Source organism: Platalea leucorodia (genome assembly GCF_965183815.1).
Source record: "Platalea leucorodia genome assembly, chromosome: 1".
Taxonomy (NCBI): Eukaryota; Metazoa; Chordata; class Aves; order Pelecaniformes; family Threskiornithidae; genus Platalea; species Platalea leucorodia.
The window spans coordinates 129,704,970-129,731,486 of NC_138823.1; the positions used below are offsets into that span (position 1 = coordinate 129,704,970).

Here is a 26,517-nt window from a genome sequence, read left to right on the forward strand (position 1 = left end):
TGGAGTTGACCCAGAAGGTGACAGGCCCTGAGCATCCCAGCAGGGCTGCCCTGGTGCTGTAGAGCAGGGAAGTCTCCACCAGCCTCCTGCATACATACCCGCCCAGTTTGTACTCCCTGCTGCAGAACTGGGAGCTGGACTTTGAGTATTTTCAAGCTGTCAGCTTAAGAGCAGCAAAACCGAAATATTTGCGTGACTGGAAACACGCAACTTGGAAACATAGGAGTGCTGGAGTGGAAATGTTTCTTGTGTTCAAGCTGCTTTCATGTTTGTAGCTTGGTGGTTTCAGGATGCTCAACAGTTTCCATGATTAGAAGTTGGATTTTTGGAGAAGCATGGCTTGAATTTATCAGAAATTTGGACCATGGATTTTTCAGGAAAATAAATTTGGGGTTTGATGATTAGCATTTTTTGAGACAAACAGCTCCCTCCTCTCCACCATTTTATTGGAAGATTTCTGATTGGTTATATCAGATTGGTTACTTGCATGACTTCTGTCACTGAGATGTTAAAAAATACCAAACAAAATTTCAAAACTAAACAAACAAACCAACACCACAACAAATGTGATGAAAATTTTGATGATAATGAGTTTTGCCCTTTAAGTGGGGAATGCAGTATTTACTTGTGTTACTGAGTGAATACTGTCTCTACAGAAGGCCATACTCACTCTTATTTTCTCTAACTCTGCAGTGAAATTGCAGACAGTGTAATATCATACTCATTTTTCTGTGTTCCTTAATCTGTAGGTTATAGGCTCTTCAGCATTGTCAAAAAGACTTAAATGGGGTGGCAAAACATTAGCTCGCTGTAGTAGCTCTGTTCCTCCAGACGGGAGGAATGAAAACTGATTTTCATTGCTGGCTGGTCTTTACTGCCTTTGGGCTGGGGAAGCAAGTTTAACATGTGCATTACTTTTTTCCTTGTGCTTCCTGTCTGTCCTTTTCTTAAATTTTTTTTTCCCCCCTAGATGGCAAGTCCTTGATGCTAGGGGCTGTCTTTTTTGTCACAAATGTGTAATCTGTAATTGAGACATACTGGCAAGTAATTGGTACTGTGAGGCATTATGTGGCATTAGTGATAAGTAGTATTGATTCCTTATTCAGGGTGCATCAGTGTCAGTTTGGCACTGCTCAATTTGGAATTACTAGTGTATAATTAAAAAAATGTTCGGAAACATGGATAAGATGATGACTGTGTAACTTAGACTTTTTCTGAGCAGGGACTAAACAGGGAGTAGGTTGTTTGGGGCAGGGGGTTGTGCGTGTGGTGGTGGTGTCTTGGCAGGGGGGTGGGGTGAGTGTTCTAAGTTCTGAAATTGTCTTTTATGTTTTAGAATTGACTTCTTGGGTCTCAGCTCTGGTTCTACTATCAGATCTCTCCTGCCATGAACTTTAATTTTCTTCTTGTATGCTGCTGGCTCTCAAGTAGGGATTCACTGAATAAGGTTATTTTGGCAAGGGAGAGGAATGCTTTTCACAATAAAATGTCAGTTAAAATGTGTGTTAATTTTACCATAATTGTGACACAACAGTAGAACTAAGAGAAATGTCTTGTGACTTGAAATTTCTTGCTGCTTATAATCTTGATCCCTCACCCCCAATGTATTTGAAACTCTACTAAAAAGATGTAGACATCTAAGCAGAGCTTCGGGCAGACCCAGGATGCCAACTGATGATCCATCTCTTTTCTGATTTTTCAGCGGCCTTCCCTCAGAGAGCAAGCTGGTTGGTTCTCATTCATTTTTTTATCACTCACTGTGATGTGAAAGTGATCTTATTTTTCTGATTAAGCTATAAACTCTCGCAGGGAAATTGGCACTGATTGTGAAAGAGTTGAGAAATATTTTGTGCTAGTCTTTCAAAAGTGAATCTTCATCAGTATATATTGTGTGTGGCCAAGTAAGTCTTCTTACTTATACCTGCAAAAGAACCTTAGATCAGCCTGACCTTTTCAAAAGTGCTGGGTCTTACTTGCATCCTCCAGAGTGTTTTCTGCAAAATAAATTGCATCTCTACCTTCTCTTTGCTTATTTACAGTAAACAAAACAGTCAAAATCGGATTTCAGTATTTTTGCTCCTACTCACTCCAGCTTCTTTTCTATTTTCTATTTAAAAAATAACTGTTGAAACTAACTTTAAACTTTCCAAAGAAAATGTTTCTCACTAATGGTTGCATATGAAGGTGACGCACCATTTTTTAACTGAGTAGGACAGCCTCAAGTTCCTATCTCTGGAGACAAGTGAATGGTGATTTCTAACTGATGGGTTAATCTAACGACGTGATGAGCATCTGTCAACCTGTGTGTGTCAGGAAAAGACTAGTTGACTATGTAGGTATTAAGAGTTCCTTAGGGAGAAGCATGCTTGTCTTATAAGTGTGACTAATGTCTTTAGAGTAATTATGTTTTCTAAAATAGAAAATGTACAATATTTGGAAGATGCACTATTATGCAGTGTTTTTTCATAACTCATACAGAATGCTAAAACATACTTTTTATTTTAAATAAAACCTTTTTTCCCCCCTCTTACCACAGGATAATGAGAAAAGGACCCCTTTACATGCTGCTGCCTATCTGGGAGATGCAGAAATTATTGAACTACTTATTTTATCTGGTATGTTCTGTTCCTGTTAATGGAAAAAAAAATAACTCTGTGCACATCCAAAGAAATTTTTATGTACATCTTAGTCTGTGTAGCTTTTATTGAGATATTTAATGTACTAGAAATCAAAGATGTTTGTACTGAAATTTTGGTTTCCAGACTTTTCAGTGTGATAATACTGTTTAGATCTGCTCTAAAATATTTCTTTGTAGAAAGCTTTCTAAGTTATAGCTATTTTTATTAGTAGCATGATCAGCTTTAGGTAATTTAACTCTAGTTTAAAGAAGTAATAGTGTATATGTCATAGGTAGATGTTAGCAGCATTGCTTTGGTTCTGAAATAGCCTTCAGAAAAACAATTAAAGTTGAACATAGAAGACAGCATCCAGAGTTGGCTATATTATTTTTAAGTATCCTTTGCTGTTGGCTTAAATGCACAGAATATAATTAGTATCAGCTGAAAATTTTAATCTCGTCTTTTTTTTCTATTTATTTGTACTTAGCCAAAGTGCAAGTTCTGTAAAACAGTATACTTCTGTCTTTAAAAAAAAAAAAAAAAAAAAAAAGTAGAAAACCAAGAAACTAAACCAAAACCCTGAAAGCAAAACTTCAGGACTGAGGTACTGAACTGACTGTCTTTGATCTTGGACAAATCTACCCATCAGCTTGAGTCTGAATGTATGATATGGAGCCTTAAGGTTAAACAGAAAGATTAAAACTTGTAACAGTCCCATAGAACTACTTTAATCTTCAGTCTGCATAATGGCACAGCTTACCTGTGTAAAGCTGGCTATTTCCACCCCCCACCCCACTCTCCCCGTCAACCTTTAATAACAAATTTTGCTTTAAGGAAATGTCACTGTTAAGATGGTAGGAATCGCTTCCAGACTTTCAATTGAAATTGCCAGGCACAATTTAATTTGTTATGATTTAGCAAGATACAATCTTCTCATTATATATATTATATGTACTGTCTCTATATAATTATATATACTTACACTTAATTAATATCACATTATGTATATTTTTTATATATATTTCTCATTGAAATATTCTATAGTGATAATTTGTCCAGAAAAGTTCATCTGTGTTGCTGAGAAGGTGCTGTTTTTCCCTATCAGGAAAAAAAAACAAGTTCTGGTGACTCTTGAAAATACATAATGACCCCATTCTTCTGAATAGGAATCTTGGATTTGGCAAGGGTATTTCTTTTTGTTTGAGTTTTCACAGTGGTTAAAACAAAACCAAACAAAACCCCAAAACAACTAACCATGTTATAAACTTTGCAAAGTTGTAGTCAGCTACTTCTGGGAGTGAAGCTTCTGACTGTTTTGGGTGAACAGGGTCCAGTTACCAGAACCGTGATTGAAGAAAATCTCTCTCGGGCAAAGGGCTTATGGAAAGAGCAAGATTCTAGTTTCAGGTATTAATGAAACGAGATCCTGATTGGGGGATGGCAGTAGGGGAAGAAAGGTTAGTCATGCTATCTGGGCACATAGCCTGGGGATAAGTGTAAGAAAAATTGGAAAACAAAAGGAGGGAAGCGAAGAACTAAGAATTAGGGCTGTACAAATAGTCCAAAGTTGAGCTGTTAGGTGGAGGAGGGGTTGTGGGGTGCTGCTGTGTCTGCAGATTGTGCAGGAAGACTGGGGGGCATTGATATGTCTCAGATAACATTTATTTAATGAAAATCAAGATTTACTTACACAAAACAACACATTAAATAGTTGCAAAATCAAAAGCATCGAAAGCTGTGGAATGTATAGGCAGTATCAGTCTACCCTTGCTGTGCTCACGTGCTATGCTGTGAACTTCAGTTCCACGTTTGTGCCTTGCTGCAGAAGCACAGCCTCATGAATTTCACAGGCAGAAGCTGCGCTGGGGATGAATTGGGGCGGTACAGCGGAGGAGGCACAGATCCCAGTTGTTGATGCATTTGTAAGTGAATGAAGAGGAGCATTAATTGCAGGATGAGAAAGCGATGTCTGCGTGTTAAGGCTGTTCAGTTTGAAAGGCTGTGCTGTACTTGGGCACTAATGTGTATATTACCTGCTTGCAAGCTGTGGTTTTAGGCAAGCACCTTAAACCAGGCTCTTTAAAAAGTAGTCACAAACTTAGTCTTCCTCATTTCTGAATACTGGATTTGAAATCTTTGTGGTTTGTGAAGTGTGAGTGCTCTCAGTGGTACCTGAAGTGCTGCACCAGCTACGTCTCTGAGAAATCAGGTCTAGGTGTCTCAAAATGCACAAGCCAAGATTTTTCTTTTAACTCTCTCAATTGGAAGATGGGGAACAGAGGTTAAGTGTATTTATCCTCTCCATTTCATAAAGATACAGAAAATTAATCTACTGTGTTTCTTTCAGCTGGAAATCGAATCTCTCCTTTGAGACAGATGTACAGTGTTACATTTTGTCATAATAGATGAGTATTAGGGAGCAAATAAAGAACATCTGTTACCACAGCAAGGTTTGAAGAACACTTGCTGTGTTGCAAGACCTTTTTGAACAATGAGAAAATAGTTTGTTCAATAAATAACATTTCTGAACAACAGTCTCCTCTGTGCAGTAAATTTGCATGTAAAAATTTTGTATGTGGCTTTAATAGACCTACTGTAATGTATTTGCACAAGGGATTGAATTAAGTAGTGTAGACTACTTTCATCCTAGCATTTCTCACCTTGTGAGAGCTTGGCTTTGCAACTTGCAATGTCCTCTAATGTAGCTTTGCTGGAATGGTATTAGAGACTACTTCACAGTTTTCCTGCTGTGCAAGCCATCTTACGAAGGCTGTTTGCTTTGACTTTTTTTTTCTTTCTTCAAACTCGACCTCACAATTACTGAAGTCAGTATTAATCTTTCCACTACTCAGTGTCTCTTACCTGATTTTTTTTTCCTCATTATTCTCTATTCTTAGTTAAAGTGTGTATCATATGTTACCTAGACATAGTTTTAAAAATTTGATTGGTACATCTTTTGCATCCCCCTCCAGGGGATCCACGTTGCTTTCAGGTATGTATTTTGGATCACACGTTGCTGTTACAATATCTTTATATTACTTTGCTATAGACCTAAGCGACCCATACTGCACATTCTGAAGATATAACCTATTCGGCCTATTTGCAGACTTTTGTAGAATAAGTTTTCAGTCATGCAAGCATGCTTAGTTTTTGAATTCTTGAGATATTTTCCCACCAAATCTCAAGGCTGCTCTGTGACCTCTCCTATTGCAGTCTTCCACCTGGGCAAGGGACCTGAAGGTGATGGTTTGGATGCAGGCTCTGAACACCAAAGAAAATTGCTTCAGTGACTCCAGTCTGGGGCTGGACATGTAGATTGCCTTCTGTTTTTTATCTTGTGACAGTGCTTCACTTAACGCTAATAAACTTGTCCCCTGAGGCTATGAACATCTTGCCACCAAGTTGTCATACCACTTACGGTCTGTGGAAGTCTAAATATTCAAATCATCTCTCCCTGTTACATTGTAGCTAGATAAGCAATCAGTTTTCCTAAATATGCTAGGTAAGGAGGTGAACAGTAAATAAAGAGGCACAAAGATGGTTGTTTATAGTATACAGAATGATGGAACAAAAGTTTATATTTTAGTCTTTTGAGAATCATAATTTTAGAAGCATTTTCTTTTTTGTATTACTCTGTGAAGAGTTGTAACACCCATCAGTTATATTTTTATGATGTATGTACAGCTCAGCATCCTGCTGCACAAATACATCTGTCTACCTTGCATAATTGCACTGACTTTAATTGTGTAAATACTTGATGGCAAACTACTGAAAAGTAGAAAGTAAAATAATTAAGTCTTAATTAACTGCATGTCCAACTTTTTGTTCTTTCCAAGAAGTCCTGATTAAAAAAATCAAACCCTTCTTTCAGTTAAGTCCTGCATGTGAACTGTTCTGGCTTCTTGCTTTATTGAAGAAAAAAAAAAAAAAAAAAACAACTTTTTTTTTCTGTTTGTCCTATGCTTTTTTTTAATGCCATCAGAGTCTATTCTGCAAGCAAGTGACATGTGAGGAGCAGGACAGATGAGTGTGGTCCCAGAATGTGTTCTTTTGATTACTAACTTTTTTCATGTGTTTTCTTTAAAATAACATGCAGACTATTATTGCTTTCCCTGAAATCAGTGTAATTCATGAAAATAAACATCTGAATTATCTGTTGTTTTCTTTTGAATAGATTTAGTTGCTATATTACATTGATACTTAAATACTAACACAACACATTTCTGTTTGTTTAACCCAAAATTTTCACTGCATGGAGCTCAGCGTACATGAGTGTGTGGTCAAACTCAATCTGATTAAGGTTTGGCAGCCCATGAGTATTTGTTGTGCTTTCCTCTGGGTCAGCTGGAAAATGTAAGAATTGTGCTGACACTGGAAAACTATCATTACAGTAATAACAGATTTTGGAGGAGATTAAAGACCCTCCAATGTTACTCCACTCTACCTGCGTTTCTTTCATCTAATTCTGAAGCTATGCAAGTACTAAAAGTCCAAGCAATGACAGTCACACAGCTCAGCTGTTGAAAGGCTATCGCTGCAAAAATCTCAGCCGCAAGAAGCTCCCTTTGTTTGGATTGCAGATGTACCCAGGGGCCGAAGGCGTTTCACAGGGGCTCCTTTTACACTGGCTGTATCTTTCAGCTGCTTCCTCTTCTTTTGACAATGATGTTGGCTGCTGTTTTCTTTTTCGAGCTGTCTTAACTTCCCTCTGGCAGCAGTAACAGTCAGTTGCTGTGAAGAAAGTTGCTCTGACGCTCTCTGAGAGAGAAAATGAAGCTGACTTATGAAAAGGTAGAAGCGTTCAGTAGCTCAAGGAGTCCGAGAACCTTGTGTTGCTCTCTGAAGCTCAAGGAGGTGGTGGCTGAGATGTGGCAGAAACTATGAAGTTCTGAAAGGGAATGGACTTCTTACATTGACAAGGCAGCAAAGTTCTGGAGGATGGCTTGGACTTGATTGTGGTTTTCCTCCCTTTTGTGGCCAGTGTATCTCCATGTGTTTTTTGGTTTGGTTTTTTTTGTTTGTTTTGATTTTGGTTTGGGTTTTTTTTGTTGGCTTTTTATTTGGTTGTTTTTAAAAAAAAAAGACAAAACAAAACAAAAAACAAAAAAACAACAAAATAAAAACTGTTGTTGAGGCATCATTGTGGCTGGTCAAAAGATATCCCAGTCCTGGCCCTCTCAGACTTTTCCTCCCCCCCCCCCCCCCCCCCCCCCCATTCTGTAGATCCTCTACTATGCGTTTAGCTTATAAATAGGAAGAAGCTTTCTCTCAATAAGGTCTTATTCATTACTTTTGCAGCAATAATTTTCCAAGTATCCAAGTTTTCAACAGGAAATTACCCTAGATTTCTATTACTGATTGCTTCAAGTCACGTCTCAAATCTGCTTTTACTTTACAGACTTTTTCTGTATCTCCTCTTGAATGTTGACATATTTTTCTATCTAAGGAAAAGTTTTCTTCTGCATCTGTTCATTCCCCAGTGTAGTCTGAGAATTTCTGCTTGCCACTTTAAGTACTTCCATGGTCATCTTCTCTAGATAAAAAGTGGATCATTTAAAAAGGAAGAACTTCTGAAGCTAATACTAGCCCTTAGGAAAATAATTAAATAGAATCTAATTACAGTAGGATGGCTGGTTATTCACAGTGATTTATGCCTGGGATCTTCCTAATTTCTGCAAAGATCATTCCTAAAATTATTTCAGTATACTGGTTGTTAAGACAAAGTTTGTTGGCTCTTTTTAAATGCAGTCTAAAGATCTTATTTACATATTTTGCTCCGAAATAACATTTGAGAGCTTCAAACTGAACAACAGGTGTCTGTATTGCATATGTGAAAACACTTTTGCTTTATTTGCTTATATTATGATATTGTCTAATCACTAGCACATCTTGTACAATACCAAAGGAAAATACCATCCTTGACAGTCTAAAAATACAGACTACAAACAGAACAGTGGAAGGCAGTTCAGTACTGAAGTCAGTACTGTGAGCGAAGATGAAAACGTCTTGTCAGTACTGTTGTATTTCTTTTCTGAATCTATTTCCAACTAGTGATGCGTAAGTAATGTAGCCGCTGTGTTCATTAGTCTTCTGAGGACATTTACAAATAGGAGGAGCTCTGGTGCAGAGTGGCTCAGAAGGAGAGTCGCAGCCAAGGTTCGTACGAGAGGAACACAAAGGTGATGCGCTGAGACACAGCTGTGTATAGTTATATGGCGCTTTATGGATGAAGGAGGAGCTGCGTGGCTGTTCCTTGCCGCGTTTCCTGCCCAGTCATTCATTACCGATCTCTTCAAGAGATGGTTGAGATGCTAGCTCTTATTCGAATGTAAGGATACTGACACCAATGAAGCAGCAGCTGGACTGCAGAATACATCCAGGTAGTGGTGGCTAATAGCACATTTAAATGTGCAATTGCCAGATATGGACTGATATAATTAAAGTTTCCAGGATAGTTCTGTAAATCAGTGCATGTATTGAGTTGGAAAATATGTCTCTTGGAAAATAAAGTTGCTAAAAGTACGCATCACTGAGTTTTTAGTAGCTTCTGTACTAGATTTATTAGATAAAACATGTCTTCCTAATTGTTAGTCCTGTGAATGCAGCTTCACAAAATGAAATGTAAGATTCAAGGAGGAAAGAAAAATTCGTAATACTTCTCCCTTCCCCCCTCCCCCCTCCCCCCTTTTTTTGCAGATCAGAAATCCTGCTTTCATATTTGCCTAGATGTGTAAACTTACTAGGCTGTGCTAGCAAAGTTGGCGATGAAAGGGAAGATCTTGTTTAATATTTTGGTTTAGTGCCCCAACATGGAAGAATAAGTTGGTTGGTTTGGAAGGTGCGGTTTTAGGGGAGCGTCATTTACGTAATGAGTTCTTAAGTCCTAGTGAAGATGATGGGTACTTGTGTTGTATTTGATATCTCTGGCAAGTCCCCAAATCCTTTTCCTGCAAGCTCTATGACATTAAAAGAATTGAAATATAAGAAATCCTATATTAAACAAATGAAATACTTGAACAGTTTTAATAAACACATTGAGACCAGGCCCCTGAAGTCTGGAAGATCCAGTGTGGTGGGGGGTTTTTTTGGTTTGGGTTTTTTTTTGTTTTGTTTTGTTTATACAAATTGGGTATTGAGGTACACTGCACTGTGTTTTGAAAGAGCAAACTGCTGCATAACTGGCATTTGAAGGCATTTGAAATGTGAGAAATGCCCTGGTTAACCCGTCAGCAGGCTGAGCTTCACAGAGATAATATTGCATCGCCAGTGTTGTACACTGAATTATATGCATACATGTGTTCAAACTGTCTTTAAAAAAAATGTGAAGCAAATCATCTTTAAGCAAAAGCTATTCAGTAAACATGCAATATATTTTCTAACGTTTATTTGCAATGATCTGGAGTAGAGCTTTACCCCAGAGCATGAAGGCTGTAACCTTACTCACTGTTGCATGGTAGGAGTTTGAGGGAGCTTTATGTCTCATGAAGAGCATCTGAAGGGGGAGGGAGGAACGGTAACGTTTTCCCCAAATGCTACAGAGTAAAGAACAGCCTAGAGGGGGAGTATGTCCTCAGATACAAGGCTGTTTGGAGAAGCTGTTTTTTGAAATTTAAATCATTCCTGGCAGCATATCTTCTTGCAGAAATTTAAGGGGGAATTATCTCTATATTAATTTAAAATATTATTTTGGTTAATGTATCTAGAGCTATAGATTTCCTGATTCCCACATTAATAATGCATATGCATTTTTTGATAGGACGCTTATTCTGATTATTACTTAAAAACTTTGTCTTTCAATCTAACGATTTTGGAACTCCTTTAAGAGTTGTTTGTTGTGGGGAGAAAAAACAAGCTTGGTGGTTCTTATCTTACGTAAGTCCATCAGAGATTTAGATCTTTTGTCAAAAGTCAACTTTGTTTTTTCCTTTGTCAGAGAATCTACATTTTTTTTTTGTGCATTTGAAAAGTTAACTTATTTTAGTGTCTGCATATTGCACTAATTTAACTATGGGATGTCCTAGACCTAGGGTTTCTTGTCTCTTTGGGTGGAGGATCACTTACGGGGGGCAGGCGGTCAGATATTGTGTTGGTTTTGTTCTTTTGAGAGGACCCGTGTTACTTTTAGGTATCACTTCAGATTTCTTTAGGCATTTCTCTGCCTAATGCTGATTTTCTTTCTTACCAGAAAAAACAAACACTTTCAGATATTCTTTTCCTTTAGTTCTAGCAAGTTTGATTAACTTACCACAGGGAAAACCTTTTGTACAGTATCTTTTTGTATTTATTCCTGCTCTCTTCTGGTGCGATTTTTAGGCTGTATGTTAAAGTACCAAAAATGTCAGTGAACAACTTAGCTGAACCCATAAACACAGCTTAGACGCTAAGCATGTTTTCACTAGAGCTTAGGTAACTGCCGCCTCCTTGGAGTGGAAACATGCATTTCTCCCCTTCTGCTGGGCTTAGTGCTTCTCCTATCTCAGGCTTTGTCACCTGACGAAAATCACGATAGTATTTAGAGACCTAGTAACTCCCTTAATTCTTTTAGAACACTTCAAAGACATTTGTAGAAGTCCAAGTTCTATGCAGAATTTGATACAGCACATTATGTTATGGTACATGATATGGTGCAGTACGCTAGGTCCTTATGATGGTTGAAAAAAGCAGATAATTTCTGGTAAGATTAAGTCTCTTAAACTTTTGTTAGATTGTGGGTGTTTTCTTCAAATGGACTTGGACTTTCTTCCCATTCCTTCAAACTTATTCAAAAACTTCTGATCTTGGAAAACAGGATGACACCCAAAGCTTCTGCAATTTGGATAAGGAAAGAGGGAAATCCCTGAAACTGTAGCCAGCAATTAGACCTCAGGCTCTGTCTGGTGCTTGGAAGACCTAGGGTCAAAGTGGGAGTTTGGATCGAGCATCAGCTTTCGTATTGTGTCCTCAAGCCTGAAAGGGATGGATTGACTAGAAACTGATTAACTCAGAGAACTGACTTCAAATCTTTGGTTTGCTTAATATATACAACCACAGTTTTGTACAGACTGCTAAGTTTCCTGGTCAGGTTGTTCAGCTGGACTGGGAGAGACTTCTTTGCTGGTGCCGGTCTGGGAGACTTGGGTCAAAATACCCTGTCTCTCAGCTGGGTATTGTGACCAGAGGCCTGTTTGACATTTTGTGTCTTAGTGGCCTTCAATCCTTTGTGTCTTACTGGCCTTATATCCTTTTTTTATTCTTTGCAAAGAAAAAATGGAAGTTTGTTCTGACATAGCAATATTATGTTTAGCCTGAGAAGTTAATAAGCTCTGACTGTGTGATAGCATTAACGTTACCGTGTGATATCATATACTGCTCTGTGAACTCTTTCCAACAGTATTTCCAAATTATTTTTTCAAAAACATAACATTTTGTCTAAGCTATCAAATCTCAGCAGTTTTCAAATAAAGATGGCTAAATTTCCACTCAAGGTATAAAAAAACACCTGTAAGGTAATATATGTGTGTATATACATATATATGTATATGTGTGTGCATATATATACATGTATATGTGTGTGTATATATGTAAGAAATGAAATCATTAAGCTTAATCATTAAGTTTTCTTGTTTGTTGAAGTTCACTGGAAGTTAGAAAGTAGTTCAGTTTCTTCCTTCAGGAAAAAAATCCCCAGATCTTTCTTTCCTTTTATTATTAAGAAAAAAATTAAAATCCAAACCCAAGCTTGTGTCCCTTACAGATGTTTGTGTGACCTTTTTTCCTGGGGGCAGGGACAGCTGTCTCTTGGGTATGCTTTTAGAAGCAGAGAGGTGTGGTTGTTACAGTCTAGATCATAAAGGGAGGTCCAGGAGGACCTGAAGTGGGCTAGGTGACCTAGTGGAGTAGAGAAGACTTATTCCCAAATTCCCAGTAGAAGAAGCATCATTCTGTATACCTAGGCATTATACTCACCAATCACAAGGAAACTGGAGGCATGGGGAATAAATGTAGCCCCTTTCTCTATTTTAATAGAGAATTTCAATTATAGTGGGAAAGTATAAGATTTTTGTTGCTGAATGAAGGCAAGGAGTCAGTCTTTCGTACCCAACAGTCTTTTATGTACCCTTGGAAATGCAAAAGATTATAGACGACTACCTAGTGTAAAAAGTACACTTTGATGGAAGAGTATTATGGGTGCAGTGTTATAACAATTTTCTCAAAGGCTGGGCTTCAGCTGGAGAAAAGACTCCTGTTCCATTTTTGGCATCATGCTGTGTGAGCCTAGAATAAGTATCTTCCAATAGTTCTGTCTCTGTACTGGAAAATAGTAAAGTCTTTCTGTAAATATATTGTAAATGTCTACTTTTCTTATTTTTTCTTACAGGAGCTAGAGTTAATGCCAAAGACAGCAAATGGTTGACTCCTTTACACAGAGCTGTGGCATCTTGTAGTGAGGTATACTTTTTTTTTTTGACTGCTTTGTGTTAAAATAAGACATCTCAAATTACCTTCTGTTCTTTGTTCAGTTTTTATAAAGTGAAACTACTCCAAATGTTTGGAATTGCAGAACACTTGCAACAGTTTATGTCTGGAGAGTATATATATCATATGCCTGAGTAGGAAGAAAGAGGAAAACAATAAACTTCCAGTTCTCAGGTTTGCTCTCTGCTCAAATGCCACTACCCTAGCAGAAAGAATTCTGCATGCAGTGTTTTTAAGTCCAGGTTACTTCTCTTAAGGTAACTAGAATGGTTCAGCATGAGCAAAGTGGTGATGAAATAAGATTTAGTACAGCTTTTACAGCGTAATCTTTGCATTTCTTCATTTTTTACATGTTCGTCTGTTCAGGCATTGAAGAAATAAATGGTTCTATAAGGCCTGCAAACATCTTTTTTTTAAAAAAGCAATCAAAGAGTATTGAAAATCACTTTAAAAGTTATAAATGAAATATGTAGAAAGTTTTTTGAAGTCTACCAGTGATACAATTGTGAGAATATAGTAATATAAGAAATTAATTTGTTATTGTTCCTCTACTGTTGATGTCCTAATAAAAATTGTAAATGCCTGTGGAAGATCAAAACAGAGAAATGCTGAGCTTGTTATGTGGAAGAGTTTATGCAAAACTCTCTCCTTTTGAGATCCTGAGTCAAATTGATGCTCATTTCAGTATGTCTCAAAACTAAAGGGTTTTTAAGGATTCTGTGTAAACTTTTGTTTGAGAAGATGGAATTGAATATTTTGGTTTTGGCAAGCATTGAGCTTCAAGTATTTGATCCGCAAACTATCTAAACAAGCCTTGTTTCAGTTTTTGCTTTTGAATTCTCTGGATAAATTGCATTATTTTGTCACTAGCATTAATAGCTAAGTTATGTGGAGATTGTGTTATTCAAAACAGTGTTTGAAAATTAATCTCCAAGGGCTCCTTACTCCCAAATGCTATTTGTTCTTCTGGAGGTATTTTTAGGCTGCTCCTTTGGGAGCTGACTGAAGCACCAAATACTGCATTCCTCAGAGCTGAGGGACAATAAAAGCTCCTTATATCAGTAATGCTTGTAGAGAGGAGTGCTGCAGACAAACTGGACCTAGATGATAACTTCAAGAAATGCAACCATTTAAAATGTGGAATATTTTAAACAAAATACTAACCGAAGGTAAATGAAACATGTAAACCAATAAGTCTACCCTAAAAGCAATGATAGGTGCCTGTCAGAATTTTCTATTTATAAACACAGTAAGTCGTAGCAGTCCACATACGTAGATGGAGAGGTGGTCGGTACGTGTAGGCACTGTTTTCCAGCTGACAGACTTACATAGTTTTTTAGGCGTTAGATGAAAAAAGCTGTAATGAAAAAAAACCTCTTGATAATTATTTCAGTAAAACATCTGGACTTACTCCTGAAGCAAGGACAACTGCAATTAAACAAGGACATTGAAACATGCAAAATAGCTGGAATTATAGATTTAGCTGTCAACTGCATGAGTTCAAGCAACTTCATGTCAAGACTGCCAGGCTCCAGACCTTTATATTGGTGCTGGAGCATGTCCAAAGAAGGGCAGTGAAGCTGGTGAAGGGTCTAGGGCACAAGTCTTAGATGAGCAGCTGAGGGAACTGGGGTTGTTTAGTCTGGAGAAGAGGAGGCTGAGGGGAGACCTTATCGCTCACTACAACTACCTGAAAGGAGGTTGTAGCGAGATGGGGGTCGGTCTCTTCTCCCAAGTAACAAGTGATAGGACAAGAGAAAACTGCCTCAAGCTGCACCAGAGGGGGTTTAGACTGGATATTAGGAAGCACTTTTTCACTGAAAGGGTTATCAAGCATCGGAACAGGCTGCCCAGGGAAGTGGTTGAGTCTCCATCCCTGGTGCTTAGGGACATGGTTTAGTGGTGAACTTGGCAGTGGTAGGTTAACAGTTGGACTTGATGATCTTAAAGGTCTTTTCCAACCTAAACGATTCTGTGATTTCTGCGCCTGGTGTACTTTGCAAAAAAAAAAAAAGAAACCCTAAGCGGATTCACTAATTCTTTAAATTCATTAATGCATATGTGCAGAAAAATGTAAGAAATTATTTTTATGCTAGTACTACAGTGCTTCCTTCTACAAAAAGGGGTAATAGTTGTTCTAACATTTCCTTGTTCCAATTATGATTTTTCTTAATATTTGGTTCAAAGAAGACAAAAGTTCAAAATATTGATTAGATTTTTAAAGTATTAAATCTGCTTGTTTCTTAGAGAATAGAAGCTATTCCATTTCTCATTTAAATTACAAGCCTGTGATGCAGTATTTTCACTTCTATGTTTGCTCCTATTTTATTTTTTATTGACAGGAGAAGAAATTTGAGCATTTTAAATATAATTTATTGTAATAAATAGAATAAAGTGTTACTTAGCATTCTGCTCATGGCTGAGAATAATACCTAGCTATTGTACCACAGTGTAATTTGAAATTTCCAGCAACTACTTGTGGTAACATATTTTAAGTTCAAAGTGCCAACCATTTATTTGTGTGCTCAGTGTTTGAGTTGGAAGTCACTGAAAGCAATTAGTGAATTTTGGGAAGGTCACGGAGTTGACGTAAAATGCAGTATTCATTGTCATGTTGATATCACCAACAGATTTTTTCTTTTTATGCATTCCAATTGTGTGCACGTATTTTAATGGGATTTGTTTATCTAGCTGTAAGAATTACAGTCTTATTTGTCAGATTTTCAGAGCTTGTACTTTTAACAAAAGGAAATGAATAATTTTTTTGTGAGATGGAATTCAGTGCAACGTTTTGAAACGGTTTTCAGGAGTTTTGCAACAGTATATGTTGAAACTTTCTGTGACCATGCTCTGTTTTATCTGTGGTTCTCTAAATGTACACTTAATAAGCTGTTCTTCTCTTTGCCATTTCTAGACTTTGACAGTTCGCAAATTTTGCTTGGCAAATTGATGCAAATACATTATAAGTTCATAGTACTTCACTAATCCTTAGCAACTGAAGAAATCCTAAGGAGGTTTATTGAGCTTTGGAAATTAGTTGTGATGACAAAACAATTTGCCAGCCGTCTTAAGGAACTGGATAAAAGATGTGGAAATGGTTGATTCAGTTGAATCCTGTAGGGAGTATATTGCTCACATTCTTGAGAACATCCCCAAATCTGGATTTATGATAAAGTACAAATCCCAAAGCATTAGATGATGTTTACAAAAGAACAACTTGTAAATAGTTCTATTCCATTATACTGTCCTTGGATTTAAGGCTGGCATTTCAAATCTTTAAGTGGCTTGGTTTTTTTGTAAATGCTTTCAGGATGCTGTTCAGGTGTTGTTAAAGCATTCAGCGGATGTCAATGCTCGTGATAAAAACTGGCAGACACCCCTACATATAGCAGCTGCAAACAAAGCTGTGAAATGTGCTGAAGCTCTGGTGCCTCTCCTAAGCAACGTAAATGTGTCTGATCGAGCAGGCAGAACTGCATTGCATCATGCAGCCTTCAGTGGACATGTTGAGGTAAGAGTTATTTTGCTTAGCTTGTTTCGCACTCGTCGTTCTGTCCCTCACGTTTCTGATGTTTAGTTTCTCAGTTTAAGATCATGTTTCCCCATCCCCTCAGAAAACCCCAACCCCTGTTTTGTATTTGAATTTGTCTTTTGTATGCATCTGTGTACAAAATGGTTGTGGAAAATACATGTTACACCATTTAGTTGGAAGGTTATTACAGCATTCACCTTTCTTAAGCAAATTTGCTTCTGTCTTAAGTGGAGTTAAACTAGAAATAAATGAATTTAAAATGGGAAAAAGAAGGTATTTTTCTGTTCAGTAGATAGTGAACATATGGAATATGTTGTCACAGAAATGTGGAGGAAATATATGTAATACGCTCTAACTCCCTAGTTTTCAAGCCCTGAAAAATGACTACCAGGAAATTCCCATTGTAATTGTGTACAGGTAACTGGAGACAAAATGGCAACAGGCTTGCTTTTAGTGATTACCTTTAGTGAATCCCTTAGTAATAGCCTGAAGATTTCAAAGATTCCACAGCTTTGCCATATTCCCATAAACTGGGAAATGTTTTTGTTGACATAGTTTTGTGTTCCTTACAGTCACTTCATTACTGCTGCCAAGGTGGGCAGCAAGTTTTTTCAAGCTTATGGAATATCCAAAAAACAACACATTTAAATCCTTTGAAAATGCAGATATTTTTGTTTGCTCCTATGATTTTCTTTGTTGAACTTTTAGCAGAGTTTTCCATTATGAATAGAGGATTTCTTTTCTTTCTGTTTATCTCAGATGGTCAGCTTACTGTTGTCTAGAGGGGCCAACATTAATGCATTTGACAAGAAAGACAGACGAGCTATACATTGGGCAGCATATATGGGTATGTACATATTTCAGTTGATTACTATTGTGGTAGTAAAAAAAAAAAAATCACCTTATGTTTAGTGGTTTTATGTATTTCTAGCAAAAATATTTACACTGTAAGCATTGAGGTTATCTGTGTGTCTGCCAGAAAACCATTAATAGTATACTTCAAATTGCCTTGTAAATGTGTTTTTGTGGTGAGAAAAATCAGTTTCTCGGAAAAAGAAAAGTAAGTAATTTTGTTCTTTAAAAAGAAGGAACTGTGTTCCTCAATCAGCAGGAGTCTACTCACAGGTGAAAACTTTTTGCAATAGTGCTAAATAGAAGTAAGCAATTAATACAAGGGGCACTTGAAATTGAGGATCATTACACCAACCTTGGGGATTGTATTTTAAAAGAAGAATATTTCATCTCTCAAACTCCAAATTCGTGCCTTGCCATTCTTATTCCAGAAGTGGATAATTATTGTTCTCATGGTATTGATCGATGCACTGGCAGTATTGTCAGAGTAATGTGCTTCATTGCCCTTTATCAGACTTTCATTTTATTAAGTGGTAGGAATTGTTTTCTTCAGCATAGCTATAATAAATAGTAGAGTTTTGTATCTCAAGCTTCATTTAAAATATGAGCAATATAAACCATTGGAAGGTGAATCGTAGAAAATGCAGAATAAGAGTTCTAGGCTGACACTGACAAAGACTTCTTAGCTTTGGCTAATTGCTTTCTTTCCAAGTAATTCACATGCAACTGCAGATTGTATTTGTCATTGCAGAATATGTTGAACCTGTTTAGAAGCCAAAAAACAATACCTCATTTAACTTCCAGAAAATGTCTAAAAATGCCCTTGAACACATGCATTGTGTCGTATACGAGTGGTGAACAATTAAGTTTCAGTATCAATTTCAGGAAGAAGCTAGTTGAGGTGGTTCCATGGTCTTGATTGTTATTCAGTATTTTAGTTTATTGCTTCATAATTTTGTCCAGCCAAGGGAGAAGAATAAAAGCAGTAGCATCAGTATTTTATGAATCTGCGTGCCTGGGAATTTCTTTGAAGATGATATGGGGAAATAAGACTTCATTATATGTAATTTTTTGTTCCTGTTTTGATGATCTGCATTTTCTCAAATTTTAAATTCTCCAGAAAATACCTATCTATATGCCTAAGATACCGTCTTACAAAACTTGAGGAGAACAGTCAGCAAGGGAATATGGTCCTATTATTTATGGCAGCTTTTTTTTTCAGAGGTGATCTAAAGATACGAACATTTTTGTTCCAGTTATAAGAGGAAAATACTACTTGGAATGACTGTCTCAGTGAAAACCTTTATATATAGGGTTTATAAAGGAGCACCTTGTATATTTGACAAGCATTTAAGTTAATGTACAAGGAGAGTAAGATCTATACTGCCCCTTCCCTGAGTAAAACAAACTCATTTTACTGTATCTGATATCAATCCAAAAAATAAACACACACAAATTGGGAAATTACATGGACTCATTGCGTTGACAACTCTAAGTCTAGGATAACTCTGCCTTGGAGGCCTGGTCTTAGGCAAAATGCCCCTCAATATGCAGTTTGGTATTAATGCTCATTGTTATGAATGAGAAAATTACTTATAAATAGGCATAATGCTGTGCAATGTGTATGCATGGGGCGTGGTTCTTAAAAACAGACTTAAGGTTGCTAATTAAGCATATTTCTCATCTGTGATTCTGTGGCATTGAGTATCTTATATAACTGCTTTGGAGTTGTTACATTTATCCCAGCAATGTTTCCCAGTCTTGCCAGGAGAGAGCAAATGGAAGCAGTAACTTCAAAGTGGGAATACAATTTTAAACTTACATACTGAGCAAAACAAAACATCAGTACCATGTGGGGCAGTACCTATTTAAATACAGTTGCCAGAAACCTTACCCTGAGTTTTGGGGGTTGATGATGAGTTGTTCGTTGTATGAAATGTGCTTTGGTCCGAGAACTGAGAATTCTGGTCTTCAGAAACTCAAAACTCTACACATTTGAAAATCGGGCTTGGTTGTAAGATCTCAACGGTTGTAAAAGTGAACTTCTCATGAACTCGTGGATTCACACAGAAGTGGAATTATTAACTGTTCTCTTTGCACAGCTCTGTGTTTCAACCCAATTTCACATTAGTCTTACGTCCATGACAATGCAGGTCTGAAATAATCTCATAGCAATGTAAAATAAGGCTGTGAAATCCGTATGTGAAATGCTAAAAAGAAGAACAGGACCCTGTTGAGCTGTCTTCAGAGGAAAAGACCAGAATGTGCCAGTGAATTGTGAAGTGATTGTCACAGCATTAATACTCTAACTTATGATTTGAAGCTGTACGATATTGCACTTCAAGTACTGATACCAGTACTTGAAAAGAAGTTAAAGAACAATCCTCATTTTTGATCCAACATTCTTTGCGCTATTTTGTATTGGTATTTTGTAATCTACTTACATATGCAAAGCAATGTCTGTGACAGGCTGTCCAACCACCTTACTCAAGGTGATTATTTGCAAAATTCTCTTCCATGAAACTTGTGCATGAGATGGCAGAGATCTGACAAGCATCAATGAGAGGACAGAGATGTTTTTTCTGGTTTGTGGTCACCTAGATGAGAGAAAAGTCTTCTCTATTTTTCAGATAAGCTACATTTATTCCAATTTTAGTCAGTGCTATTTCATAGGCTATTAACAGGAAACTCTGTTAATGAAGAGTATTTGGGTGGGAAAAATGTAATTTTTCTGATGTTGATCAACCTAAAAATCCTTGCAGACATTAGAGTAGAAAAAGTTTTTGCAAGTCTTCAAACAAGGCAAAAAAACCTGTGACATTCTCTCTCACAATTTAGAGCCGTTTTACACTGCTCCACTTGTTTGCAGAAAGCCTTAAAGGTTTTCCACCATATATAACTGACCCTAGAATAAAAAAAGAAGTTATGCTTTTCGTCAGTCTACTATAAATAACTTTCTAGGGCTATATCCATTGTTTCCCTTCCTTCCTGCTTTTCACCCGGCTCCATTGCTGTCCAGCTGCAAGGCTGCGACTGAAAGGGACTTTCATTCTTGCGTGCTAGCGTCGCCATCATTAGTGCATCGGGATGTCTCCTCAGCGCTTCCCGCTTCAAGTATCTTGCTCTTCTGTGCGAGTGTCTTCCACTGATTGCTGCTTGCGTTTTCAGTGCAGGTCAGGGATTTTTTTGGTTGTTTTTCTTCTCTTCAAAGTTTTTCTGTTCTGTTCAGTGCCTCTTCCTTTCACTGCTTTCAATACCTTCTGTACTTCTGTCTCTCACATAGGGCTTGTTTTCATTCTTGTCCCTGTTATATTTGGGTCAGAAGATGAGTATCATGTTTGCATTTCTCTTTCTCTTCTTTCCTACAATAATGAAGTAATTCAGAAGTGAAATATTGCAGCACCTCACATTGCACTGGTAAACTCTATGTTTCTGAACATTATAGCTAGGTGAAATGTCGCGTTTTATGTTGTTGGGCATGAGCATAAAGTAGGTATCATGGTGACTGAATGTTTATCAAAATAGCTCTGTCTGTATTCCTTTGAGTAGACACTTCCTATTCAAAATTTTGCAAATTCTCTTAGTCACTGAAAAAGCAAAGATCCTCACTTTTTATGAAGCACTTAAGCTGAAGGCTGGATTTGATACTTTTTACTTTTACATGGCTGACTGGATAAGCATAAGTATTCAGTGTACCCCTCACCGCTTTTTTAACTAAGGTAAGGGTGTCACTTCAAAGGTAAAACAAAGAATCCCACGTCTGTCTGTATGGGTCAGTTACGAAGGTAAAGCACTAAATGTATCGTGGTCTGTTTAACTCAGTATGTGCTCCTTTATCTGCAGACTTTGCCATGATTATCCGTGTGTTTTCAATGATTGACTTGTTTGGCGGTTAAATTAACAACTGAGCAAAAATGACAGATTTTTTTTTTTGGTTACCCTGTTTTCATAGCTTTTCTATTAGCGTGCAGCGTCACAACTGCATGCAAGCTAGCAGGGGAGCCTGCGGGCGCGGTGAAGGGGAAAACTGGTTGCCCTTTGCAGCAGCGGTGCGGTGTTGGGGCCCCTTGCCCAGCCAAAAGCTGGCAGTGAGAGCGACTGCCTGCGACTTCAGGGTGGGCTCCCCTTTCCCACCCTCGTACCTGGGACTCCCCCCAGGTCATCCCTTCCCCACGATCCCGCTCGACTCCTACTCTCCTCCCGGTGGCTTAGGAGAATAGCTGATGCTTTCAAAAGGCTCCGGGTCCTCAGAGGCCTGAGTCACTTTTGAAAACAGAGCTTTGCTGAATCCTGTATGATTTGGTTCAGCATTTTAAAGGCTTTGCAAGTAAAGGAGGTTGGATTGGGGGGGGGGGGGGGGGGGGGGGCGCGGGGGTATATTTTAATTTAAAAATAGAGTATTTTCTTCTTTTTGTGTTTGTGTAATTTTTTCTAAGTTTATGCTGAAGGCTTTAACAGGTGTGTTTGCAGTTGAGGCAAGGGTGGAAGACTGACAGTCACATTCTCTCTCAAGTTGTTGGCAGAAATTTGCAGTAAATGTTTAATAATTACAAAGTTATTTCACCTCTCTAGTTCTCACAAGATTTTTTTTTTTTTAATAGACAAGATTATTTTTGCTGTATAAATGCTATGATTATTGGAGGGGGTATGTGGAAATACTCTCTTCTGGAGATGAATATTTTATGTTGCTTTTATAGTTTGTGATGCGATTAGAATACAAGAGCAATTCTTTATTTTCCCTATTAGGTACAAATGAATAATGTCGTCTTCATGTTACAACAATTGTACAACTACCAAGTTTATAAACTTGTGCTGGTTAATATAAAATGCAGCTTCATTCTTTTTGTCTTTATTCTTTCAGGTCATATTGAAGTTGTGAAATTACTTGTGGCCCACGGAGCTGAAGTGACATGCAAAGACAAGAAATCGTATACGCCTTTACATGCTGCAGCATCTAGTGGGATGATCAGTGTAGTCAAATATCTTCTAGATCTTGGAGTTGATGTAAGGAAGAATAAAACAAAGTGATACTTAATTTTTGTTGTTTGAAATGCTCTTATTAGTATTGTAGGACACTGTTTATTTAGGAGCAGGTTACGATATAGTGAAAATAGTATTTCCAAAGTTCTTCATTGACATGCTTTTTTTGCTATAGAACCTCATTCCCCCAGGTAACTTAATAGCCTTGCAGATTTTGCATAATTATTTGGAAATAAATTTGTATTTAGTTTTTTGTTCATTTGGTATTTCTTACTCTTAGTTCATTGGACTGGAGCTCAGGAAATAGGAATTCCGTTCCTAGCTTTGCCACACAATCCTTTTTGAACTGCAGGAAATTAATCTCTTTTGCTTCAGTTATTTGTAAAATATAGATGTTTCTGACTTTCTTACACCACATAGGTTTTGGGAAATACTAAAAATTGTGAGAAACTTCAATGCTACAATAAGGAAGGCTATATTAATATTGAAATGAAAAATAAATTAAAAGGCTATACAGTACCTGCATGTAGAAAGCGTGTTAACAACAAACTGTGAAACTGTGTAAGAAATCTACATTGTGCATCACATTTTAGTCTTACAAGGCTGGAGAATGCTGCCAAAGTTCTATCTTGAGAAATAGATCAGAATTCAGTATCATGTTGTGCACAACAACAAATTCTATTTCTATACGTGCGCCCCACCCCTCACCTCGCCCCAAAAAAAGAAGTCCCTTTCATCTCTGTTTTTAACGGAAACCTGCAAATGCTGTTGAAACATGATAGAGGTCCATGCTGTGCTTAGTCTGTAGTGCCTGTGCAAATTGCCACTGTTGACATTTTGTCCATATGTGTGTTCTGTCAAGTTGCATACTGCATACAGGAAACTGGTGTGGAAACAATTGGAGGAGGTTGGCTCACTTGTAAAGCAATCGTACTCTTGCCTGGTACACACTTCTCAATCAAAGTACTACATCCAGAACATGCTTTTAATTTCTGGTTTTGAAGAGTTCTAAAACATAATGAAGAAGTTGTCTCATGACATGAGATTTTTCTTTGTCATAATTAAATGCTGCAGTAATACAGGTTTTTGCCTACTAACTAATTTTTTTTTTTTCTCATCTGATAGATGAATGAACCAAATGCCTATGGAAATACTCCTCTCCATGTAGCTTGCTACAACGGGCAAGATGTTGTAGTGAATGAACTCATAGACTGCGGTGCTAATGTAAATCAAATGAATGAGAAGGGTTTTACACCTTTGCACTTTGCTGCTGCGTCAACACATGGAGCATTGTGTTTAGAGCTTTTGGTCTGTAATGGAGCAAATGTAAATATGAAGGTAGGTGAATCCAAAGCCATCCATTCATTCTTAAAGAGGCAGTACGTCTTATCAGAAGTAATTTTTCAAAATCATTGTTATGATAGCATTTAGAAGTTCCCACTGATTGATGGAGTACTTCTGTGAAAAGTAATATAGAAAAAAAATGAGCCAGTATGTTGCTTCAGGGAACTTGATCTGAATCTGAAAACCTCAATGGGATGTAGTAAAGAGCCCAAAAGGATAAAGGAGAAAGATGACAATACTGTCTGGTCAATCTTGATTACATCTAAATGTCAGAATTTCACATAATTTGTCTTCCCTAGTCTATCCATACAAGTAAGAGCAAATCATATGGAAAAATGCAAATGAACATGTTTTTCTTATTTATAAGCCGCATTAATGAAATGAAGGATATTTCAGAGAAGTGTGTATGAACAGGCTAATTGCTGGAGCAGTTGAAGAGCTGATAACATAAGATCCTAAAATCTAATTAATAAGGGAGAGTTGTGAAGGGTGTATTAAAAATACAAAGGTAAGTAGATTAGGCCAATGGAAAGTCTTAAACAGCTGGTTTTTTAATTAGTCCAGCAAAACTTCGTGAGCAGTCAGTATACATTTTACATCTACTTGGTCACAAGCCTTTGGCTGCAGAATATTCCTTACTATCCAGTCTTAGTGTAGGTAGAATTTATAATCCACAGAAGCATAAAAGCAAACTATAACTTTTATTATCTTCTCAAGTGTGTAGGGTAAGGTCTTGAGATGTGGAAGAGAGATGTGAGACCTCCTGTTTTGTATTAAGTTGATTTTTACTCTACTAATGAAAACTTAACTGTGTTCAGAAATATTCAGTGGCAGTATCTGGTGTCTTGACAGGTTTCAGGCTGGGGAAAGTGGGAAATGGGTGTGTGGAATGAAAAGCCCAAGTGTTCCTCTTGCAAACTATCTAATTGCCTGTACTGTTGCCCACATGTGGTAGGAAGAGAATTATCTATCCTTTTGTTTCTTAAAGAAAAAAATAAATTTAAAAATCTGTTTGATAGAGTTATGCCTGAATTTCAGCACAATCTGGATAAGAGGTTAATATTAGAATAGCTAACATTTCTTTTAAAAATCATGGGGCTTGTAGCTTACTTCATGTAAGATATTCACGCTGATTTTCAGCTAACTATTTCTAAAATACAATTTAATATCTATTGTTAGTACAAAACCTGTAGCCCACTGAAAATTTGGGAGCAATTTAAAATAAGCTATTTGATGTGGAAAAATCTTACATATATGTTACTGCTCACTTTTACATATATTTAAACATGTAGCTCATTTAATGAAAACGTGCTTAAACTCAGTTGTGGAAAAATTCATCACCAAAGGGCCCTGGAGGAGTAAGGAGCTTGCTACAGGGTTTATTGCCGATGTGTCCTAAAATACACAGGTCACAGTCCATTTATTTTTGTTGCCAGCTTTCTGGTCTGCATAATGTCCCAGACTGGATATGACTGAGGGTTTAGCCTTACAGGGCTGACTTCTGTCCTACATTGGTGAAACGTTTCTCAGTAACGTATGTTCTGTCATGAAAATAATCCCACAATGTTAAAGATACTAATAATTATGTATGTATGTTACTTACACAAATAAGAATAAAAGAGAAACATAAATATTACCAAACAAAGAATTACTGTTTTCCTGTATGGTGGGTTGCAATGGTTCGTGACTTTGTGCATATTTCTGATGTAGAAGAAAGAAGTGGGGAGGGCTTCATTTCAGAAAGATGTGCAGCAAGTAATGGTGGTTGGGTTTTTTGGCTATTCGTTTTCCAAGACACCTTAATTGTAGCTTAGGAATGAAAATGAAAAACTTCCAACATTCTATTAGGATAATTAAACACTGTTAAAGATTACTATAATCTTTATGTTTGAACTTCAAATAAGAATCTTTGTTTTACGTATGGTATACACTGTAGATACTGACTATGTTTAGTCAGTTATAACATTAAGTAACCTTGGAAATTGTACAAAAAATGGCTAATGTCTTCAAAGTGACTGGCAAAGTTCCTGAATTCTTTGAAGTTTATAATGTGGGTAAACTTTCTGGAGGTGACAAAAGATGCTTTAACATCAGAGAGATGTATTGTTGCCTTCCTTCCCATTCAATTTTAAGTTATGGGATTCAAAATACAGATTTGTTGGTTTCTGTAACTTTAAAAAAAAATCTTTAGAAGATTTAGTATGGGTAAACCTAGATTTTCTCTTAAGCTTACTCTGAGATGACAGAATCATTTTTTTCTGAAATGTGATAGTGATGGGGCTGGGAAATGCAGCCTGAAGCATATCAGAGAGCTGAGAATTTCAGTTCTAAGAGCTTAGTAAAGATTTGGTTACTGAAGTTAGCCTGCTTCAGAAGAAAATGTCTTTACAGTGGAAAGGGTTAGTAGCTTTAGCTATAGGTTGGCTGTAATTAAAATGTGTTGATTTAATAAGTATCAAAACTGTTAAGCAAGTAGGGTTGTGTAGGGATTTTAAGCAATTATAGCTTGAAAACAGCATTTATCCCCTGTTTCTGCACTGTGTGTCTCCATTGTAATTCTGTTAATAGCATTTCTGTGGATTTATACCAGTATGACTGAATTTGGCCTGTGAATTTGTGCCTGAAGGTGTGAACAGCCTTACTTTGTATATGAAAACTTACCACTTGCACTGTTGAAAAGTACCAGAACAGAGGCAAAAGAAAATAGTTTCCCAGTGAACTTCTGCTTCCCTGGAA

The 26,517-nt window shown here is 37.2% G+C and overlaps 1 protein-coding gene across 4 annotated transcripts in view; it reads left to right on the forward strand.

Annotated features, from left to right (window-relative positions):
- Positions 1-26,517, forward strand: part of ANKRD28 (ankyrin repeat domain 28) — a gene marked incomplete at its 5' end in the record, with an annotated part of 128,442 nt that overhangs the window by 66,225 nt on the left and 35,700 nt on the right. For all 4 annotated transcript variants that reach the window (XM_082317631.1, XM_082317632.1, XM_082317629.1 and 1 more), the window contains 6 exons: positions 2,537-2,615; positions 12,976-13,046; positions 16,384-16,584; positions 17,365-17,452; positions 22,319-22,461; positions 23,563-23,775. In XM_082317631.1, coding sequence (XP_082173757.1) covers positions 2,537-2,615; positions 12,976-13,046; positions 16,384-16,584; positions 17,365-17,452; positions 22,319-22,461; positions 23,563-23,775 — 795 coding nt within the window. The remainder of the gene's footprint in view (positions 1-2,536; positions 2,616-12,975; positions 13,047-16,383; positions 16,585-17,364; positions 17,453-22,318; positions 22,462-23,562; positions 23,776-26,517) is intronic.